The 20,975-nt window shown below is 39.9% G+C and overlaps 1 protein-coding gene across 2 annotated transcripts in view; it reads left to right on the plus strand.

Moving 5' to 3' along the window:
- The window catches only part of RALA (RAS like proto-oncogene A), a 75,744-nt gene extending 56,696 nt beyond the window's left edge, over positions 1-19,048 (plus strand). For both annotated transcript variants that reach the window (XM_067042876.1, XM_059074324.2), the window contains 2 exons: positions 2,169-2,343; positions 17,091-19,048. In XM_067042876.1, coding sequence (XP_066898977.1) covers positions 2,169-2,343; positions 17,091-17,213 — 298 coding nt within the window. In that variant the 3' untranslated portion in view covers positions 17,214-19,048. The remainder of the gene's footprint in view (positions 1-2,168; positions 2,344-17,090) is intronic.
- Positions 19,049-20,975: the final 1,927 nt, after the last annotated feature.

Consider the following 20,975-nt stretch of genomic DNA (forward strand, 5'->3'; position numbering starts at 1 on the left):
TTTTGTCACCGTAGTCACCAAAGCCAAAGTGGTATCTCAAGGGAGTGAGGTATTTTTATGCCAAGAGAAAGAATCTTGGGCTGTTGCTGTTACAGAAAATAAGCGAATCATTCATTACTCGTCTGTTGTACCTCCAGTGTGTTGCCCCTCCCACAAAGTGTTCCTACTAACTGACCAGCAACAGGAAAGCCATTTTTGAGACCGTCTGAATGGTTATCGTAGGCACTCCACATGGTCTGACCTGCAAAGTATAGCACAATGTCAGCTCCTCTCTTTTTTTTAATTGAAGTATAGTTGATTTACAATGTTGTATTAATTTCTGCTGTACAGCGAAGTGATTCAATTATACATATATGTACATTATTTTTTCATATTCTTTTCCATTATGGTTTATCACAGGATATTGAGTATAGATCTCTGTGCTATTCAGTGGGACCTTGTTATCTGTTCTATATATAAAAGCTCACATCTGCCAATCCCAACCCCCTCCCCCTTGGCAACCACAAGTCTGTTCTCTGTGTCTGTGGGTCTGTTTCATAGATAAGTTCATTTGTGGCATATTTTAGATTCCACATATAAGTGATATCATATGGTATTTATCTTTCTGACTTCACTTAGTATGATAATCTCTGGTTGCATCTGTGTGCTGCAAATGGCATTATTTCATTCTTTTTTATGGCTGAGTAGTATTCCATTGTGTGTATATATATCTAAATATGTCTCTCTATATACCACATCTTCACCCATTCATCTGTCAATGGACGCTTAGGTTGCTTCCGTGTCTTGGCTATTGTGAATAGTGCTGCTGTGAATGTAGGGGTGCATGTATCTTTTTGAATTAGAGTTTTGTCCAGATACATGCCCAGGAGTGGGATTGCTGCATCATATGGTAGTTCCCTTTTTAGTTTTCTAAGGAGCCTCCATACTGTTCTCCACAGTGGCTGCACCAACTTTACATTCCCATCAACAGTGTAGGAGGGTTCCTTTTTCTCCACGCCTTCTCCAGCGTTTGTTATAGACTTTTTAAATGATGGCCATTTTGAGCAGTGAGAGGTGGTACCTCATTGCAGTTTTGATTTGCATTTCTCCCATTGTCAGCTCCTCCCTTTAGCCTTCCTGGGCCTGCCGTCACCCAGCCAGGATCCGTCGTTTCCTCATGTGTGTGTGCGGTATGCTTACCACAGCTGCAACAGCTCACGCGCCCCACTCTTACATGAGACTGATTTATATGTGTTTTTCCTGATATGGTAAAAACTCTTACCCATTTCAGTGTCCCTAGTACCCCTATTTGGCACAGTTGCTGGCAAATAACTTGTAGTGCTTAGTAAGTGTTTGATAGAAATTAGAAAGCTCTGTTACGTTTTTTTTCATTCTCACTTTCCTTCTGGTAAGAATGAAGTTGGACCAGTTTGTAAAGGTGCTTTCCTATTCTAAAATTCTGTAGTAGCCTCTCAAACTCTATTTAAAGGGAGCAGCACTTTAAGCAAAAATGCCAATAATGATTGCAATTGTCACATCAGAAACCACTGATCACAGATCACCATGACAAATATAATGGAAAAGTTTGACATGTTGTGAGGATTACCAGAAAGTGACACAGAGACACAAAGTGAGCAAATGCTGTTGGAAAAATAGCTCTGATAGACTTGCCTGATGCAGGGTGACAACAAATCTTCAGTCTGTTAAAAAAAAAAAAAAGTATCTACAAAGCACAGTAAAGCAGACTGCAGTAAACAAGGTATATTGTATCAACAGTGGTTTATACATTGTGATAAATGTACCACATTATTGTTAACAGTAGGGGAAACTAGATGTGCGGTATATGGGAACTCTCTGTCCTAATCTTCACAACTTCTCTATAAATCTGAAATCATTCTAATATAGAAAATTTATTTTTAAAAAAGCATTTTGGAGTAAACTGCATTTGATATTCACTTCGTATGTCTACTGCCATATTTATACTCTTTGGTGTATTTTTCCGAATGAAGTGAATGTGGAGTTCAAATCATTGATGGTAGAAAAAGGAAGAAGTGCTGCTTGTTTCCTACTGTGTAATAAATGAGCTAATTGTTATTGTACAGAAACATAAATAACTGCTAATTGCATGTTTTTTTATTTTAACATGTAGAGATAACATTACTATTTCTTGCTCATTTTCTCTTATCCAGGGAGCAGATTTTAAGAGTAAAAGAAGATGAGAATGTTCCATTTCTGCTCGTTGGAAACAAATCAGATTTGGAGGATAAAAGGCAGGTTTCTGTAGAAGAGGCAAAAACCAGAGCTGATCAGTGGAATGTTAACTATGTGGAAACATCTGCTAAAACACGAGCTAATGTTGACAAGGTAAAAGGTGGCTCTACTGTTACGTCATGTTAAAAATAGGTTGATTTGCTTTAATTCGGCTCTGTTTAGTCTAGAGATTCTGTGAGACTTTCAAATACAGGTTTAATACGTGTTGATTTTTTTTTTACATCTTTATTGGAGTATAATTGCTTTACAGAGGTGTGTTACTTTCTGCTTTATAACGAAGTGAATCAGTTATACATATACATATGTTCCCATATCTCTTCCCTCTTGCATCTCCCTCCCACCCTCCCTATGCCACCCCTCCAGGTAGTCACAAACCACCGAGCTGATCTCCCTGTGCTGTGCGGCTGCTTCCCACTAGCTAGTTTTTCACATCTGGTAGTATATATATGTCCATGCCACTCTCTCACTTCGTCACAGCTTACCCTTCCCCCTCCCCATGTCCTCAAGTCCATTCTCTAGTAGGTCTGTGTCTTTATTCCCATCTTACCCCTAGGTTCTTCATGACATTTTTTTTTGTCTTTCTCCTTCTGACTTACTTCACTCTGTATGACAGCCTCTAGGTCCATCCACCTCACTACAAATAACTCAATTTCGTTTCTTTTTATAGCTGAGTAATATTCCATTGTATATATGTGCCACATCTTCTTTATCCATTCATCTGTTGATGGACACTTAGGTTGCTTCCCTGTCCTGGCTATTGTAAATAGAGCTGCAATGAACATTTTGGTACATGACTCTTTTTGAATTATGGTTTTGTCAGGGTATATGCCCAGGAGTGGGATTTCTGGGTCATATGGTAGCTGTATTTGTATTTTTTTAAGGAACCTCCATACTATTCTCCGTAGTGGTTGTACCAATTCACATTCCCACCAGCAGTGCAAGAGTGTTCCCTTTTCTCCACGCCCTCTCCAGCATTTATTGTTTCTAGATTTTTTGATGATGGCCATTCTGACTTGTGTGAGGTGATACCTCACTGTACTTTTGATTTGCATTTCTCTAATGATATGATGTTGAGCATTCTTTCATGTGTTTGTTGGCCATCTGTATATCTTCTTTGGAGAAATGTCTATTTAGGTCTTCTGCCCATTTTTGGATTGGGTTGTTTGTTTTTTTGTTATTGAGCTGCATGAGCTGCTTGTAAATTTTGGAGATTAATCCTTTGTCAGTTGCTTCATTTGCAAATATTTTCTCCCATTCTGAAGGTTGTCTTTTCGTCTTGTTTATGGTTTCCTTTGCTGTGCAAAAGCTTTTAAATTTCATTAGGTCCCATTTGTTTATTTTTGTTTTTATTTCCATTTCTCTAGGAGGTGGGTCAAAAAGGATCTTGCTGTGATTTATGTCATAGAGTGTTCTGCCTATGTTTTCCTCTGAGAGTTTGATAGTTTCTGGCCTTACATTTAGGTCTTTAATCCATTTTGACCTTATTTTTGTATATGGTGTTAGGGAGTGTTCTAATCTCATACTTTTACATGTACCTGTCCAGTTTTCCCAGCACCACTTACTGAAGAGGCTGTCTTCTCCACTGTACATTCCTGCCTCCTTTATCAATGATAAGGTGACCATATGTGTGTGGGTTTATCTCTGGGCTTTCTATCCTGTTCCATTGATGTATATTTCTGTTTTTGTGCCAGTACCATACTGTCTTGATTACTGTAGCTTTGTAGTATAGACTGAAGTTAGGGATCCTGATTCCTCCAGCTCCAGTTTTCGTTCTCAAGATTGCTTTGGCTATTCGGGGTCTTTTGTGTTTCCATACAAATTGTGAAAGTTTTTGTTCTAGTTCTCTAAAAAGTGCCAGTGGTAGTTTGATAGGGATTGCATTGAATCTGTAGATTGCTTTGGGTAGTATAGTCATTTTCACAATGTTGATTCTTCCAATCCAAGAATATGGTATATCTCTCCATCTATTTGTAGCATCTTTAATTTCTTTCATCAGTGTCATAATTTTCTGCATACAGGTCTTTTGTCTCCTTAGGTAGGTTTATTCCTAGATATTTTATTCTTTCTGTTGCAGTGGTAAATGGGAGTGTTTTCTTAATTTCTCTTTCAGATTTTTCATCATTAGTGTATAGGAATGCCAGAGATTTCTGTGCATTAATTTTGTATGCTGTTACTTTAACAAATTCATTGATTAGCTCTAGTAGTTCTCTGGTAGCATCTGTAGGATTCTCTATGTATAGTATCATGTCATCTGCAAACACGACAGCTTTACTTCTTTTCCAATTTGGATTCCTTTTATTTCCTTTTCTTCTGTGATTGCTGTGGCTAGAACTTCCAAAACTATGTTGAATAAGAGTGGTGAGAGTGGGCAGCCTTGTCTTGTTCCTGATCTTAGTGGAAGTTGTTTCAGTTTTTCACCATTGAGGACGATGTTGGCTATGAATTTGTCATATATGGCCTTTATTATGTTGAGGACGATGTTGGCTATAGATTTGTCATATATGGCCTTTATTATGTTGAGGAAAGTTCCCTCTATGCCTACTTTCTGCAGGGTTTTTATCATAAATGGGTATTGAATTTTGTCAAAAGCTTTCTCTGCATCTATTGAGATGATTATATAGTTTTTCTCCTTCAGTCTGTTGATATGGTGTATCACGTAGATTGCTTTGCATATATTGAAGAATCCTTGCATTCTTGGAATAAACCCCACTTGATCATAGTGTATGATCCTTTTAATGTGCTGTTGGATTCTGTTTGCTAGTATTTTGTTGAGGATTTTTGCATCTATGTTCATCAGTGATATTGGCCTGTAGTTTTCTTTCTTTGTGATGTCCTTGTCTGCTTTTGGTATCAGGGTGATGGTGGCCCCATAGAATGAGTTTGGGAGTGTTCCTCCCTCTGCTATCTTTTGGAAGAGTTTGAGAAGGATAGGTGTTAGCTCTTCTCTAAATGTTTGGTAGAATTTGCCTGTGAAGCTATCTAGTCCTGGGCTTTTGTTTGTTGGAAGATTTTAAATCACAGTTTCAATTTCAGTGCTTGTGATTGGTCTGTTCATATTTTCTATTTCTTGCTGGTTCAGTCTCGGCAGCTTGTGCATTTCTAAGAATTTGTCCTTTTCTTCCAGGTTGTCCATTTTATTGGCATAGAGTTGCTTGCAGTAATCTCTCATGATCTTTTGTATTTCTGCAGTTTCAGTTGTTACTTCTCTGTTTTCATTTCTAATTCTATTGATTTGAGTCTTCTCCCTTTTTGTCTTGATGAGTCAGGCTAATGGTTTATCAATTTTGTTTATCTTCTCAAAGAACCAGCTTTTAGTTTTACTGATCTTTGCTATCGTTTCCTTCATTTCTTTTTCATTTATTCTGGTCTGATATTTATGACTTCTTTCCTTCTGCTAAATTTGGGGTTTTTTTCTTTCTCTAATTGCTTTAGGTGCAAGGTTAGGGTTTTTATTCAACATGTTTCTTAAGGCAGGCTTATATTTCTGTAAACTTCCCTCTTAGAACTGCTTTTTGCTGCATCCCATAGTTTTCAGGTCGTCGTGTCTCCATTGTCACTTGTTTCTAGGTATATTTTGATTTCCTCTCTGATTTCTTCAGTGATCAGTTCGTTATTAAGTAGTGTATTGTTTAGCCTCTGTGTGTGTATTTTTTTACAGATCTTTTCCTGTAATTGATATCTAGTCTCATAGCACTGTGGTCCGAAAAGATACTTGATATGATTTCAATTTTCTTAAATTTGCCAAGGCTAGATTTGTGATGCAAGATATGATCTATCCTGGAGAATGTTCCATGAGCACTTCAGAAAAATGTGTATTCTGTTGTTTTTGGATGGAATGCCCTATAAATATCAGTTAAGTCCATATCGTTTAATGTATCATTTAAAGCTTGTGTTTCCTTATTTATTTTCAGTTTGGATGATCTGTCCATTGGTGAAAGTGGGGTGTTAAAATCCCCTACTATGAATGTGTTACTGTCAATTTCCCCTTTTATGGCTGTTAGTATTTGCCTTATGTGTTGAGGTGCTCCTAGTTGGGTGCATAAATATTTACAATTGTTATATCTTCTTCATGGATCGATCCCTTGATCATCATGTAGTGTATTTTGTCTGATATGAGAATTGCTACTCCAGCTTTCTTCTGATTTCCATTTGCATGGAATATCTTTTTCCATCCCCTCACTTTCAGTCTGTATGTGTCCCTAGGTCTGAAGTGGGTCTCTTGTAGACAGCATATATACGGGTCTTGTTTTTGTATCCGTTCAGCCAGTCTGTGTCTTTCGGTGGGAGCATTTAATCCATTTACATTTAAGGTAATTACTGATATGTATGTTCCTATTACCCTTTACTTAACTGTTTCGAGTTTGTTCTTGTAGGTCTTTTCCTTCTCTTATGTTTCCTGCCTAGAGAAGTTCCTTTAGCATTTGTTGTAAAGCTGGTTTGGTGGTGCTGAACTCTCTCAGCTTTTGCTTGTTGTAAAGGTTTTAATTTCTCCATCAAATCTGAATGAGATCTTTGCTGGGTAGAGTAATCTTGGTTGTAGTTTTTCTCCTTCATCACTTTAAATATGTCCTGCCGCTCCTTTCTGGCTTGCAGAGTTTCTGCTGAAAGATCAGCTGTTAACCTTTTGGGGATTCCCTTGTGTGTTATTTGTTGTTTTCCCCTTGCTGCTTTTAATATGTTTTCTTTGTATTTAATTTTTGACAGTTTGATTAATATGTGTCTTGGCATGTTTCTCCTTGGATTTATCCTGTATTGGACTGTGTTTCCTGGACTTAACTATTTCCTTTCCCATATTAGGGAAGTTTTCAACTATAATCTCTTCGAATATTTTCTCAGTCTCTTTTTCTTTTCTTCTTCTGGGACACCTATAATTTCAATGTTGGTGCATTTAATGTTGTCCCTGAGGTCTCTGAGACTGTCCTCAGTTCTTTTCATTCTTTTTTCTTTATTCTGCTCTGCAGTAGTTATTTCCAGTATTTTATCTTTCAGGTGACTTATCCATTCTTCTGCCTCAGTTATTCTGCTATTGATCCCATCTAGAGTATTTTTAATTCCATTTATTGTGTTGTTCATCATTGCTTGCTTCCTCTTTAGTTCTTCTAGGTCATTGTTAAATGTTTCTTGCATTTTGTCTATTCTATTTCCAAGATTTTGGATCATCTTTACTATCATGATTCTGAATTCTTTTTCAGGTAGACTGCCTATTTCCTCTTCATTTGTTAGGTCTGGTGGGTTTTTACCTTGCTCCTTCATCTGCTGTGTGTTTTTCTGTCTTCTCATTTTGCTTATCTTACTGTATTTGGGGTCTCCTTTTCGCAGGCTGCACGTTCATAGTTCCCATTGTTTTTGGTGGCTGTCCCCAGTGGCTAAGGTTGGTTAGGTGGGTTGAGTAGGTTTCCTGGTTGAAGGGACTGGTGCCTGTGTTCTGGTGGATGAGGCTGGATCTTGTCTCTCCGGTGGGCAGGTCCACATCTGGTGGTGTGTTTTGGGGTGTCTTTGGCCTTATTATGTTTTTAGGCAGCCTCTCTGTTAATGGATGGGGCTGTGGTCCTGTCTTGCTAGTTGTTGGGCATAGGGTGTCCAGCACTGTAGCTTGCTGTTCGTTGAGTGAAGCTGGGTCTTGGTGTTGAGATGACCAGCCTGAGGCGCGCCGCGCATTCTCCCGGGGAAGCTGTCCCTGGATCCCGGGACCCTGGCCGTGGCGGGCTGCACGGGCTCCCGGGAGGGTAGGTGTGGAGTGACCTGTGCTCGCACACAGGCTTCTTGGTGGCGGCAGCAGCAGCCTTAGCGTCTCTGGGGTCCGCACTGATAGCCGCAGCTCGCGCCCGTCTCTGGAGCTCCTTTAAGTGGCGCGCTCAATCCCCTCTCGTCTCGCACCAGGAAACAAAGAGGTAAGAAAAAGTCTTGTCGGCAGCTCCAGACTTTCTCCCGGGCTCCCTCCCGGCCAGCCGTGGTGCACTAACCCCTTCAGGCTGTGTTTGCGCCACCAGTCCTCTCTACGTGTTGATTTTTTTTATCGGCCCTGAATGCTCAAGTACAATGTGTTAGGAATTTCTTACTTCACTTGGTCCTTAGGTTCCCAAGAGGCATTATGAGACACTGCAGCTAGATGTACCTTTCTTTTTTTTTTTTTTAAAGCACTGACATACTCCTGACCTGAATCCCTGCCTTTTTTTTTTCCCCCTTATCCTGATTGGCTGGAGAATCTAGAAGGCACTAGGTTAAGTCCTCTGAGCTGACACCTGCCCAACCTCACTTAAGTCCTCCCAGACCCGGGGGAGAGGATTTTGAAATCTGTCACCACAGCTGCCTTCCCTACCCTCAGCCTCTGCTCTCCCCCAAGTGCAAGGGGAGCTCCTGTGCCCTCCCCTTATCTTCACACTGTGTTCAGATTGGCCCTTCCTGGAGACCAGATGAAGAACACCCTTACCTCGTTTCTAGAAGCCTTCCCAGGTGCCTTTCATCCTGCTGCGGGACGCCATCATCAGGATTTAGGAAGCCTGCCGGTTGCACTGGGGCAGCACAGGTTCTGAGAGCCCTCCAGGCGGGGCCTTTTAAGCCCCCGCATATCTAGGCTCTACTGAGTGCCTCTCAAAAACTAAGATGCAGGAGGATTGCCTATAGAGCCTGATAAACACAGGTTCCTGGGTGTTCCTCAGAGATTTTGATTTGCTTGGTCCTGGGGTGAGACCTGAGAATTTGCCTGTTTAGCTATAGCTCCTGGATGTGCAAACGGGCGGTGGGGCACACTTGGAGTTAACTGCCCTAAGTGGCTGCAGGTCCTTGTGAGCTCGTCTGCTGTGCCTGTAGATTCGCAACTCTGGCCCAGAAATCATGTTAAAAATTTAGAGATTCTGCCTGTTTACTGTAGGTTTCAAGACAGTGTTATTACTGTCTTAAACTGATTAATTTTTTTTTTAAGTCACACAGTCAGAGTCCTGTTAAGTCCAAGACATCTGTACAAATTGCTGTTAAGATTTCTACTGAGTAGACCAGTTTCCTCTAAAGTTATGGCAAATGTTTTTTAAAGTACTAATGAAATACAGTTTAAGGTTCAGCACGTTTGGGGTTTTGGAAGGCACCAGTGAAGATTGTCATAGCATATGTATACTTTGTTTCCTCCTGTTTGCTATCTTGAGCAGGTTATAGAAAAAACCTTCATGATCTAAGGGGAGTGGGGAGCAATAACTGTCCAGGCTCTGAGGCTTGAAGCAGTCCTGTAGTGTCACCTGCTGGCATCAGAGGCCCTGGGGAAATACGGTAGTGTGCATTATCAGAGAGAGATCACCAGACAGTAAGAAAGGCCAACAACCCAATGGGAAAATGGTCGCAAACCAGATATAGCCCTGCCACGGAAAAGAAGTGCAGATCGTGTGTAAACTTGCAAAGAGGCTTATGAGTCTCACTTATAAAAAGCAAGTGCAATTTTAAAATATAATGACATACTTTTTTTTTTTGCGGTACACAGGCCTCTCACTGCTGTGGCCTCTCCCGTTGTGGAGCACAGGCTCCGGACGCGCAGGCTCAGCGGCCATGGCTCACGGGCCCAGCCGCTCCACAGCATGTGGGATCTTCCCAGACCGGGGCACAAACCCCTGTCCCCTGTATCAGCAGGCAGACTCTCAACCACTGCGCCACCAGGGAAGCCCTTTTTTTTTTTTTTTTAAATGACATACTCATACTTTTTTACCTGTCAATTGGAAAGGGGCAAGAAGGTTGATAATAATACTGTTGATAGGAGTATGGGAAAAAAAGGAACTCTCATATGTTCATGGAAGGGCAGTTTGGCAATTATCTATCAAAATTATGACCCCAACAATTCAAGTTCTAAAAATGTATTATACATCCATGCATAAGTGTATGTTCAGCAGTATGTTCAGCAGTAGTCACTGAAGCATTATTTGTAGAAGCAAAAGATGGGAAATACCCAAGTGTCCAATAACACTGCTTTAGATTATGGTGCGTCCATATAATGGAATACTGTACAACTAACTGTTGAAAAGAAATGAAGGTAGGGCTTCCCTGGTGGCGCAGTGGTTGAGAATCTGCCTGCAGATGCAGGGGACACGGGTTCGTGCCCCGGTCCGGGAATATCCCACATGCTGCGGAGCGGCTGGGCCCGTGAGCCATGGCCGCTGGGCGTACCACCAAAAAAAAAAAAAAAAAAGAGAGAGAAATGAAGGTAGAGCTAAATGTGCTGATATGGAATGATCTTCAACATCAGTAAATGAAAAAGCAAAGTACAGAGCAGCATCTGTAGTTTGCTGCCATCTGTGTTTGAAACACATACACACACAAGTGCACATGTATGTATGTATCAGGGGAATATGTAAGATTCTAGCACCTGTGGTTGCCACCGGAGAACTAAGCCTTTTTCACTGCTGTGTCCTGAAGAGTGGCTACCAGATAAAGTACCTCAGTGGCTAAGGAAAAGTAACTTGCAGCAACTCTTCTGTTTCTTAAATTTGGTTACGTTTGGATTATAGTTGTTTTTTGGTTTTTTGTTTGTTTGTTTGCTGAGGCAATGATGTAATAACATAGTTATAAGAGCTAATACTCTTTAGTGCTTGGCGAGCACTCACTGTTTCATCTTTAACCCTATGAAGCGTAGATACTCCTCTTGTGATGCCTTTTTTAGATGAGGAAACTGAGGTGTGGAGAGATTACATACCTGGCTCAAGGTCACCATGTCGCAGGTAGTGGCATCTGCTGGCTCTGGGTGTGGCCAGCTCTGGAGCCAATGTTCTTCCCTCTCTATTTTACTTAAAACAATGGTTGGAATACCTGTGGCATTTCCCATGTTGTGTGTCATCCACTACCAGAAGTCTGAGCAGATTTTCCAGGATTAAGTGTTAAAATTGTCTTCTTCTGTTAAGTTGAGAGGTATCTTGTGTTGTCACAGAAAACAAATACTAGCTCCCACAAAACTGTACACACCCATGCCTTATCCTTAGCAGGACTCCTAATAGACCACTGGGTAGAAGTTTCAAAGAAGATGATTTACTACCCTGTGAAAAAGCTTCATGACCATCAGAATTGTTAAGCTGAGGCCTGGCCTGTCACAGAGGAATCACTCAGAGGCTAGAGGACCATCTGGGAAACCTGCTTGGGTCCTCACTGGGTGCCAGGCCATCTGATGACCTTGTAGACCCTTCTAGCTAAATGCTCTGGCTCTTTAAATTGCAACTCCAAGGTTGCTCTTAATTTTAAGGAACATCTTGGAGGGAAATGGAAAGAAATTAGGCAAGTAGATGTCAAAATGAAAGTATGATTTATTATGTCAAGAGAGCCAATTTTATGTTGGGGAAAGAATTTTGTTAGAAATGTAGTGTCTTGTTTTTGAAAATGTTTTTAATTTTTTCTTTATACAAGTAATACATGAACATATGCTCTTTGTATAAAGAAAAATTCGTGATACAGAGGAAATAGTATAAGGAGGAGAAGTGAGTCTGTCAGTCCACCCAGATTCCACTCACCTCCTTTACCTGTAGGTAACCACTGCTAACACGTGTGTATCTTTCCAGACATTAACCTGCATTTAAAGACAGGCATACAGAATCTAAGGGGGAAAAAAAAAAAGAACCTAAGGGAAAGTTTGTATTTGATTGTTTTCCACCTGTATAAGTAGGATTTGTGTGTGTGTACATGTGTATGTGTATGTATAGTGTATTTCTGTGGTTTGCTTTTTAAATTTCACAGTAAATAGATCTTGTAGTTCTTTCCATGTCGTTGCATATAGATGTACCACATTCTTTTTAAAATCGACAAAATGTTCCATAGTTAGGAAAATGGCTGAATTATGAAAAAAGCCTATCAGTGACATTTAGATTGTCTGCAGTGCTATTACAAACACAATACAGTGAACTGTGTGCACGTGCACCCACACAAGACTAAAATAAAAGCAAGGGTGCCTTTTGAATTTTAATGACAAGTCACCCTCCAGAGAGGCTGCCTTACACTCCCACCAACAGAGTATGAGGAAACCCTTTCCCCACTACTTGCCAGTACCAGTTAAAGGAGCCTTTAAATGTCACCAACAAGATGGGGAAATCATTTCTTTGGGGTTTCCTGATCACTACTGAGGCTGGGCATCGTGTAGTTGATTCATTGGGCCGTTTGTAGATCTTCTGTGCACGCTGAAATTACTTTCTTCTGCCCATTGATCTGATGGGGGGGGTTATCTTTTTGATTCATAAGCCTGCTTTATATTAAGGACATTAACCCTTTGTCCTCTATATCCGTTGTGGACAGTGTCCCCTAATGCGTGCCATATCTTTTTTTAATTTTTATTTTTAATGTATAGTTGATTTACAATATCATGTTAGTTTCAGGTATACAGCAGAACGATTCAGTTATACACATGTATGTTCTTTTCCAGATTCTTCTCCCTTTTAGGTTATTACAAAATATTGAGTATAGTTCCCTGTGCTATACAGTAGTAGATCCTTGTTAGCTGTCTTTTTTTTTCCTACAAAAGAAATAGAAATTTTTATTCGAGCCAAATTTGAGGATTATAACTGCACAGAGCATCTCAGAAAGCTCTGAGCACTGTTCCTGGTTATCTGTTTTATATATAGAAGTGTGTATATGTTAATCCCAATCTCCTAATTTATCTGTCTCTCACCCCTTCCCCTTTGGTAACCATAAGTGTTTTCTATGTCTGTGAGTCTCTTTTTTGGAAATAAGTTCATTTGTATCTTTGTTTTTTTAGATTCCACATATAAGTGATATTATGATATTTAAGTTTCTCTGTCTGGCTTCACTTAGTATGATCATCTCTAGGTCCATCCATGTTGCTGCACATGGCGCTCTTTCATTCTTTTTTATGGCTGAGTAACATTCCTGTGTGTGTGTGTGTGTGTGTGTGTGTGTGTGTGTGTGTGTACACATACATAGCACATCTGCTTTAGCCATTCCTCTGTCAATGAACATTTAGGTTCCTTTCATGGCTTGGCTATTGTAAGTAGTGCTGCAATGAACATTGGGGTGCACTTTTTTTTTTTTTTTTTTTTTTTTTTTTTTGGCGGTACACGGGCCTCTCACCGTTGTGGCCTCTCCCGTTGCGGAGCACAGGCTCCGGATGCGCAGGCTCAGTGGCCATGGCTCACGGGCCCAGCCGCTCCGCAGCATGTGGGATCCTCCCGGACTGGGGCACGAACCCGTGTCTCCTGCATCGGCAGGCGGGCTCTCAACCACTGCGCCACCAGGGAAGCCCGCACGTATCTTTTTGAATTATGGTTTTCTCCAGATATACACCCAGGAGTAGGATTACAGGATCATATGGTAACTCTGTTTTTAGTTTTTTAAGGAACCTCCATACTGTTGTCCATAGTGACTGTGTCAATTTACATTCCCACCAACAGTGCAAGAGGGTTCCTTTTCTCCACACCCTCTCCAGCATTTATTGTTTGTAGACTTCCTGATGATGGCCATTCTGACTGGTGTGAGGTGATACCTCATTGTAGTTTTGATTTGCATTTCTCTAATGATTAGTGATGTGGAGCAGCTTTTCATGTGTTTGTTGGCCAGCTATATGTCTTCTTTGGAGAAATGTGTATTTAGATCTTCTGCCTATTTTTTCCTTGGGTTGTTTGTTTTTGATAAAGTCACATGAGCTGTTTGTAAATTTTAGAGATTAATCCCCTGTTAGTCACATGGTTTGCAGTTATTTTCTCCCATTCTGTGGGTTCTCTTTTCATTTTGCTTATGGTTTCCTTTGCTGTGCAAAAGCTTTTGAGTTTAATTAGGTCCCATTTGTTTATTTTTGTTTTTATTTCCATTACTCTAGGAGACAGATCCAAAAAGATATTGCTGCAATTTATGTCAGAGTGTTCTGTCTAGGTTTTCCTCTAGGAGTTGTATAGTATCCAGTCTTACATTTAGATCTTTAATCAGTTTTGAGTTTATTTTTGTGTATGGTGATAAAGAATGTTCTAATTGTATTCTTCTACATGTAGCTGTCCAGTTTTCCCAGCATCACTTAGTGAAGAGACTGTCTTTTCTCCATTGTATAGTCTTGCCTCCTTTGTTGTAGATAAACCCATGCACCTATGGTCAGTTTATCTCTGGGCTTTCTATCCTGTTTCATTGATCTCTATTTCTGTTTTGATGACTGAAATTTTGTAGTATAGGCTGAAGTCAGGAAGCCTGATTCCTCCAGTTCCATTTTTCTTCTTCAAGATTGCTTTGACTATCAGGATCTTTTGTGTTTCCACACAAATTTTTAAAAAATTTTGTTCTAGTTCCGTGAAAAATGCCATTGGTAATTTGATAGAGATTGCACTGAATCTGTAGATTGCCTTGGGTAGTGTAGTCATTTTGACAATATTGATTTTTCTGAGCCAAAAACACGTTATATCTTTACATCTGTTTGTGTTGTCTTCAGTTTCTTTTATCAGCATCTTATAGTTTTTGGAGTACAGGTCTTTTGCCTCCTTAGGTAGTTGTATTCCTAGGTATTTTATTCTTCTTGATGTAATGGTAAATGGGAGTGTTTCTTTAATTTCTCTTTCTGATCTTTTGTTGTTAGTGTATAGCAATGCAAGAGATTTCTGTGTATTGATTTTGTACCCTGCAACTTTACCGAATTCATTGATGAGCTCTTGTACTTTTCTGTTAACATCTTCAGGATTTTCTATGTATAGTATCATGTCATCTGAAAACAATGATAGTTTTAATTCTTCTTTTCCAATTTGTATTCCTCTTATTTCTCTTTTTTCTGTGATTGCCGTGGCTAGGACTTCCAAAACTATGTTGAATAAAAGTGGTGAGAGGGGACATTCTTGTCTTTTTCCTGATCTTAGAGAAAATGCTTTCAGCTTTTCACCATTGAGTATGATGTTAGCCGTGGGTTTGCCATATACCACCTTTATTATGTTGAGGTATGTTCCCTCTAGGCCCACTTTCTGGAGAGTTTTTATCATAAATTGGTGTTGCAGACAAAGCTTTTGATCAGATTCATCTATTGAGATGATCATATGGTTTTTATTCTTTAGTTTGTTAATATGATGTATCACACTGATTGATGATATTGTAGAATCATTGCACCCTGGGATAAATCCCGCTTGATTATGGCATAATCCTTTTTAAGGTATTGTTGGATTTAGTTTGCTGAGTATTTTGTTGAGGATTTTTCCATCCATGTTCATCAGTGATATTGGCCTGTAATTTTTTTGGTGACATCTTTGTCTGGTTTTGATATCAGGGTGATGGTGGCCTCACAGAATGAGTTTGGGAGTGTTCCTTCCTCTGCAATTTTTTGGAATGCTTTCAGAAGGATAGGTGTTAACTCTTCTCTAAATGTTTGACAGAATTTGCCTGTGAAGCCATCTGGTCCTGTCCTTTTTTGTTGGGAGTTTTTTCATCACAGTTTCAATTTCAGTACTTGTGATTGGTCTGTTTATAGGTTCAGTCTTGGGAGATTGTACCTTTCTAGGATTTGTCCATTTTTTCTAGGTTGTCCATTTTACCGGCATAGAGTTGCTTGTAATTGTCTCTTACAGTCCTTTGTATTTCTGTGGTATTAGCTGTAACTTCTCCTTTTTCATCTCTAATTTTATTGATTTGAACCCTCTCCCTCTTTTTCTCAATGAGTCTGGCTAAAGGTTTATCAATTTTGTTTATCTTTTCAAAGAACCAGCTTTTAGTTTCATTGATCTTTTCTGTTGTTTTTTGTTTCTATTTCATTTATTTCTGCTCTGATCTTTATGATTTCTTTCCTTCTACTAACTGGGTTTTGTTTGTTTTTCTTTCTCTAGTTGCTTTAAGTATAAGATTAGGTTGTTTGAGATTTTTCTATATTTTGTATACAAGATCTATTATTATTGCTATAAACTTCCCTCTTAGAACTGCTTTTGCTGTGTCCCATACATTTTGGATTGTCATGCTTTCGTTTTGTCTTTAGGTATTTTTTGCTTTCCTCTTATTTCTTCAGTGATCCATTGGTTGTTTTAGTAGCATTTAGCCTCCACATGTTTGTTATTTTACAGTTTTTTTCTTGTAGTTGATTTCTAAGCATTGTGGTCAGAAAAGATGCTTGATATGATTTCAGTTTTCTTGAATTTGTTTTTAGTCTTATCAAGTTTTATTCTAGAAGTAATCATTTTTTTAATCCAGAATGCGAAAGTGTGACCCATAAGTTACTCATCCCCTCATCATCCACACACTCATAACGGTTTGCGTACAGGGCAAGTCCACATCCTTCTGGGCCCTTCTCAGTGTGTACTCAGACATTTGTTACTGATATTGAACTTTTGAATTGTTACAGTAGTCATTTTAAAATTATTATGCTAGTATCTCCCATTATTTGCCAATTTCTAGACATCAAACAAGAATTGATAAATCCTCAGATATAGTGCAACAAACAAAATTGTTTTCTAGTGCCTGGTATCAGAACGATAAAGGAAGCAGTCATTTTCCATAGCTGTTTTTTAAAACAGGGCTGAAGAAAACCAGGTTATTAAATGTAAATTTTATTAAACACAAATTAAAAGTTAATTGATAAAATACATTTACTAATTATAAATTACTCAAGTGTAATCCATTGAGTTTTATATCTTTGGAGCTAGGCTCACTTGTAGTGCTTTTTTCATTTTTATCTTGAAAATTCAGATGGAAAGATTAGGTTATATTATGTAAACACATTTTTACCAAATTCATTTTTCCCATTTTCTCAATATACTTGGAGAAGCAGGCTTTAGTTGGGTGCTTTCCTCTCTGTACTCCCCAAACAAGAGCTCCTAAATATTCATACAATATTCCCAAGGTTTACTGTTGTGATCAGAGAAATTCCAGGCACATATGATCCACTTGGTTTATTTATCCTATTTTCTTCTTTCTAGGTATTTTTTGATTTAATGAGGGAAATTCGAGCCAGAAAGATGGAAGACAGCAAAGAAAAGAATGGGAAAAAGAAGAGGAAAAGTTTAGCCAAGAGAATAAGAGAAAGATGCTGCATTTTATAATCAAAGCCCAAACTCCTTTCTTATCTTGACCATACTAAGAAATATAATTTATAAGCTTTGCCACCGAAGGCTCAATTGACTGAAATTACTTAAACATTTTGGAAATTGTTATGTATCTCTAAAAGCATGAATTGGAACTGCACTGAAAGTCAAATTCACTTAAAAAAGAAATTAATGTGGCTTCACCAAGAAGCAAAGTTCAACTTATTTCATAATTGCCTACATGTATCACAGTCCTGAATGTAGCGTGGGCACTTGTGTTTTGCTGGCAGTCTTTCTTGAACTATTCAGGAGTGAGATGGGGGTGGGCAATGCAAGGAAAGCCTACTTCCTCTGGTTTATTATAAAGCTTAAATTTTATATCATTTTAAAACGTCTTGGTCTTCTTCTGCCTTGACAAATGACAATTGTGAACATGAGAGTTAAACTGTACCACTCTTTTTTTTAACCATTGTTATGCAAAATATAGAAGAAAAGTTACTGGCATGATTGTTGCATATAGTTCAATTGAGAGTAATTCATCTGTGAACCTTCATTAATTACCCGGTGATTAACTTAGAAAAGTGGTGTAAACTTGTACATGGAAATTTTTTAATATGCCTTAATTTAGAAACCTAAAGATACCCACTTACATCATTCTGGGTGTGTCCTCACTGTGCCGTGGGCCCACTGCCCATGTGTCCTGGTGAGAGAATATATGTCAGGATGGAGGACAACTTTTGTATAGAAGATTCTCAAGAAATTACTGGTAGGAGTCTGTCCAAATTTAAACTGTGTGCCATACTCTGGTTCTTGAAAGTAAGGTTCCAGAGCTTCTTGACTGCTTTTAATTAAGTGTAAGGTAGTCTAAAATGAAGGACCAGCATCAACTTGTAAGATAATTTTAGCCTATGAGTATCCAGTACTAGTTATGTCTCAGTGAACCCTCTTTCTTTAAGATGCTGGTCCCTGGAATTCCCTTTCTGCAAGTGGTGAGCATGTGTTAAGATTTTGATCTCCTTGGAGCAGGGCACAGGAAAAGCGTGGACAGTGCTAACACGTTTTGCACTAAAACACTTGGGAAAAGTCGTGCTTGCCATCTGTTAACTTCTAAATCTGTATTCCCGAGGTTACAGTTTGTACGGGAGTTACTGGGATTATTTGTAGGCTGCGTTCGTAATGAAGAACACTGTTTCTACGTTTTCCTCAAGTTAACATCGAACAACCAAACCCGAGGATAGTACAGAAGACATGTCTGGCACAAAACAGTAGGCTGTGTCCCCACTGTACGGCGTGTCCGCTGGAGGGCCATAATTTCAACGGGAAATTTACCACTGTCAGATTCTTCTTTTCTTTGTAATGGGACTAGGACGGTTGGATTCAACACAGTTTTTCTTTCTTTTTGCTCAGTCCTAATTTCAGCGAGTCAAAGATGTGTTCAGGCATTCCAGGTGACAGATGTGTACGTAAAGTTAACAAAAATAGGCTATTTAGGAACTGAACTCTTTAGATATTACATCCGGCTTGTCATATTAAATATTTGTCCTTAAAGGGTTTGAGATGTACATCTTTCATATTTTTCATAGGCTGTGCCATGTGCAGAATTAAAGTTACCAATGTAAGCGTGGCCCCGTGGGCCCAGCGATCTCTGTGTGTACTTGTTGCAGTCTCATTTAACCAGGGGTCCTAACCACTAACATTGTGACTTTGCTTTGAGACCTTTCCTCTCCTGGGTACCAAGGTGCTATGAAGCCAAATGACAAAGATGCATCACATGTCTTAGGCTGATGCCACTACCCGATTGGTTTATTTGCAATTTGAGCCATTTAAAGACCAATAAACTCTCTTTTTTTAAATGTTTGTGGTGTTACTTGATGTTTACAATATAACATGTAAATTTCTGATTTATCAACCTGGGCATCCTTACCAGAGACTTGACTACAACTGAATCTTCTGAGCCATTAGTGTAGGGACTGCTTTGTGAGAGGAATTCTGTGCCAGATTTCCTCAGCCAGGGTCATCATTGCCCAGGTTTCATCAAGGCTCAGAAATGGAGGAGGCCCATGTGCAGAACTGCACGGAGGACACTCTTCTGCTGTCACCAAAGTCACAAATGTATACACTACTTTTAGAATACTACTCCACTCCGGAGTGGGTAGGTGGCAGCTTTATATTCATTTTCTAAATCAGAATGAGCTCCAGGGATGCCTGAATTTCCAAACTGTGGCAGGAGAAACCACCCCCCTACCACTTCATCACACTTCAGGCCAATCTCTCTCATCTGATGTCTGCTGGGCAGTTGTGGCCTATTAATCATCACACAGCCTGTGGGTTAGAAACGATCTGGCCCAATACTGAACACAACCCCTCAAAATCCAATTCATTTTAATTTCCTACTTAACCCATAAGCAGTGCCAGAATGAACACATTTAAGTTATAAATGGCATCATTTTAATCTCACTGTGTGGACCCATTTTTTACACCAATAATGGGCATGATGTTAAATGTTAGGTACCGAACAAAGCTTAGATTAAGTTGTCTCAAAGTGAATCGGAATGGCATTTTCAAAATTCTGTGACAAGGATGTAAAAAAATTCGGCAACCTCATCTAACTGCCCTAAGAGTAAAACTATTTACCAAAACTTCCTCTAAAGTTTTCAAAGTAATCCTTTTTATTTAGTCCAGTGTTAGAGTAGATTCACCTGGCTGCCCACACAGGAGGGGAAGATAGCTCCTGAAGTCCTAAGGGTTGACATGGGCTAAGGAGACTGAATTGCACCTGAAGCTAATGGAGAACCAAAGTCCCCTTTAGCAAATTACTTTGGAAGTGAAGAGTGGTAGGTCAATGGAGGTCTTCCTTCATGCCCTTAGTTTTCGATAGGTTTTTATGGACCACCTACTGTGCGCAAGGCTGGGAATACAACAGATGGAAGGACAGACATGAGTTTGGTACAAGTACAGACATTCACAATGAAGAAAGTACCTATGTGTTCCATGCATAAGGAAAGGAAAAGAAGTTTTTTTGTTTTTTTGTTTTTTTTTGCGGTATGCGGGCCTCTCACTGTTGTGGCCTCTCCCGTTGCGGAGCACAGGCTCCGGACGCACAGGCTCAGCGGCCATGGCTCACGGGCTTAGTTGCTCCGCGGCATGTGGGATCTTCCCGGACCAGGGCACGAACCCGTGTCCCCTGCATCGGCAGGCGGATTCTCAACCACTGCGCCACCAGGGAAGCCCAGGAAAAGAAGTTTTTAAAAAATTAGAGATTAAGTCTAGGTCTCCTTACACAGGGCTAGACCCCCTATTTGTTATGTCTGTAAATTCATATAATAGCAAACACACAGTGTATTCTGTATGCACCGTGCACAGCTTGCAGGATCCTAGTTCCCTGACCAGGGATCAAACCTGGGCCCCCTGTAGTGGAAGCACACAGCCCTAACCACTGGACTGCCAGGGAATTCCCTGGTTTTTTTTGTTTGTTTTTGTTTTTTCCGGTACTTGGGCCTCTCACTGTTGTGGCCTCTCCCGTTGCGGAGCACAGGCTCCGGACGCGCAGGCTCAGCGGCCATGGCTCACGGGCCCAGCCGCTCCGCGGCATGTGGGATCTTCCCGGACCGGGGCACGAACCCGTGTCCCCGGCATCGGCAGGCGGACTCTCAACCACTGCGCCACCAGGGAAGCCCCCTCCCTGTATTTTTTAACCTAATATAACCCTGTGAGGTAGGTGCTGTCCTTAGCCCCTATTTTGCAGATGGAAAAACTGAGGCATAGAGCTGTTGAATAACT

Source organism: Kogia breviceps, chromosome 9 (assembly GCF_026419965.1).
Source record: "Kogia breviceps isolate mKogBre1 chromosome 9, mKogBre1 haplotype 1, whole genome shotgun sequence".
Classification (NCBI taxonomy): domain Eukaryota; kingdom Metazoa; phylum Chordata; class Mammalia; order Artiodactyla; family Physeteridae; genus Kogia; species Kogia breviceps.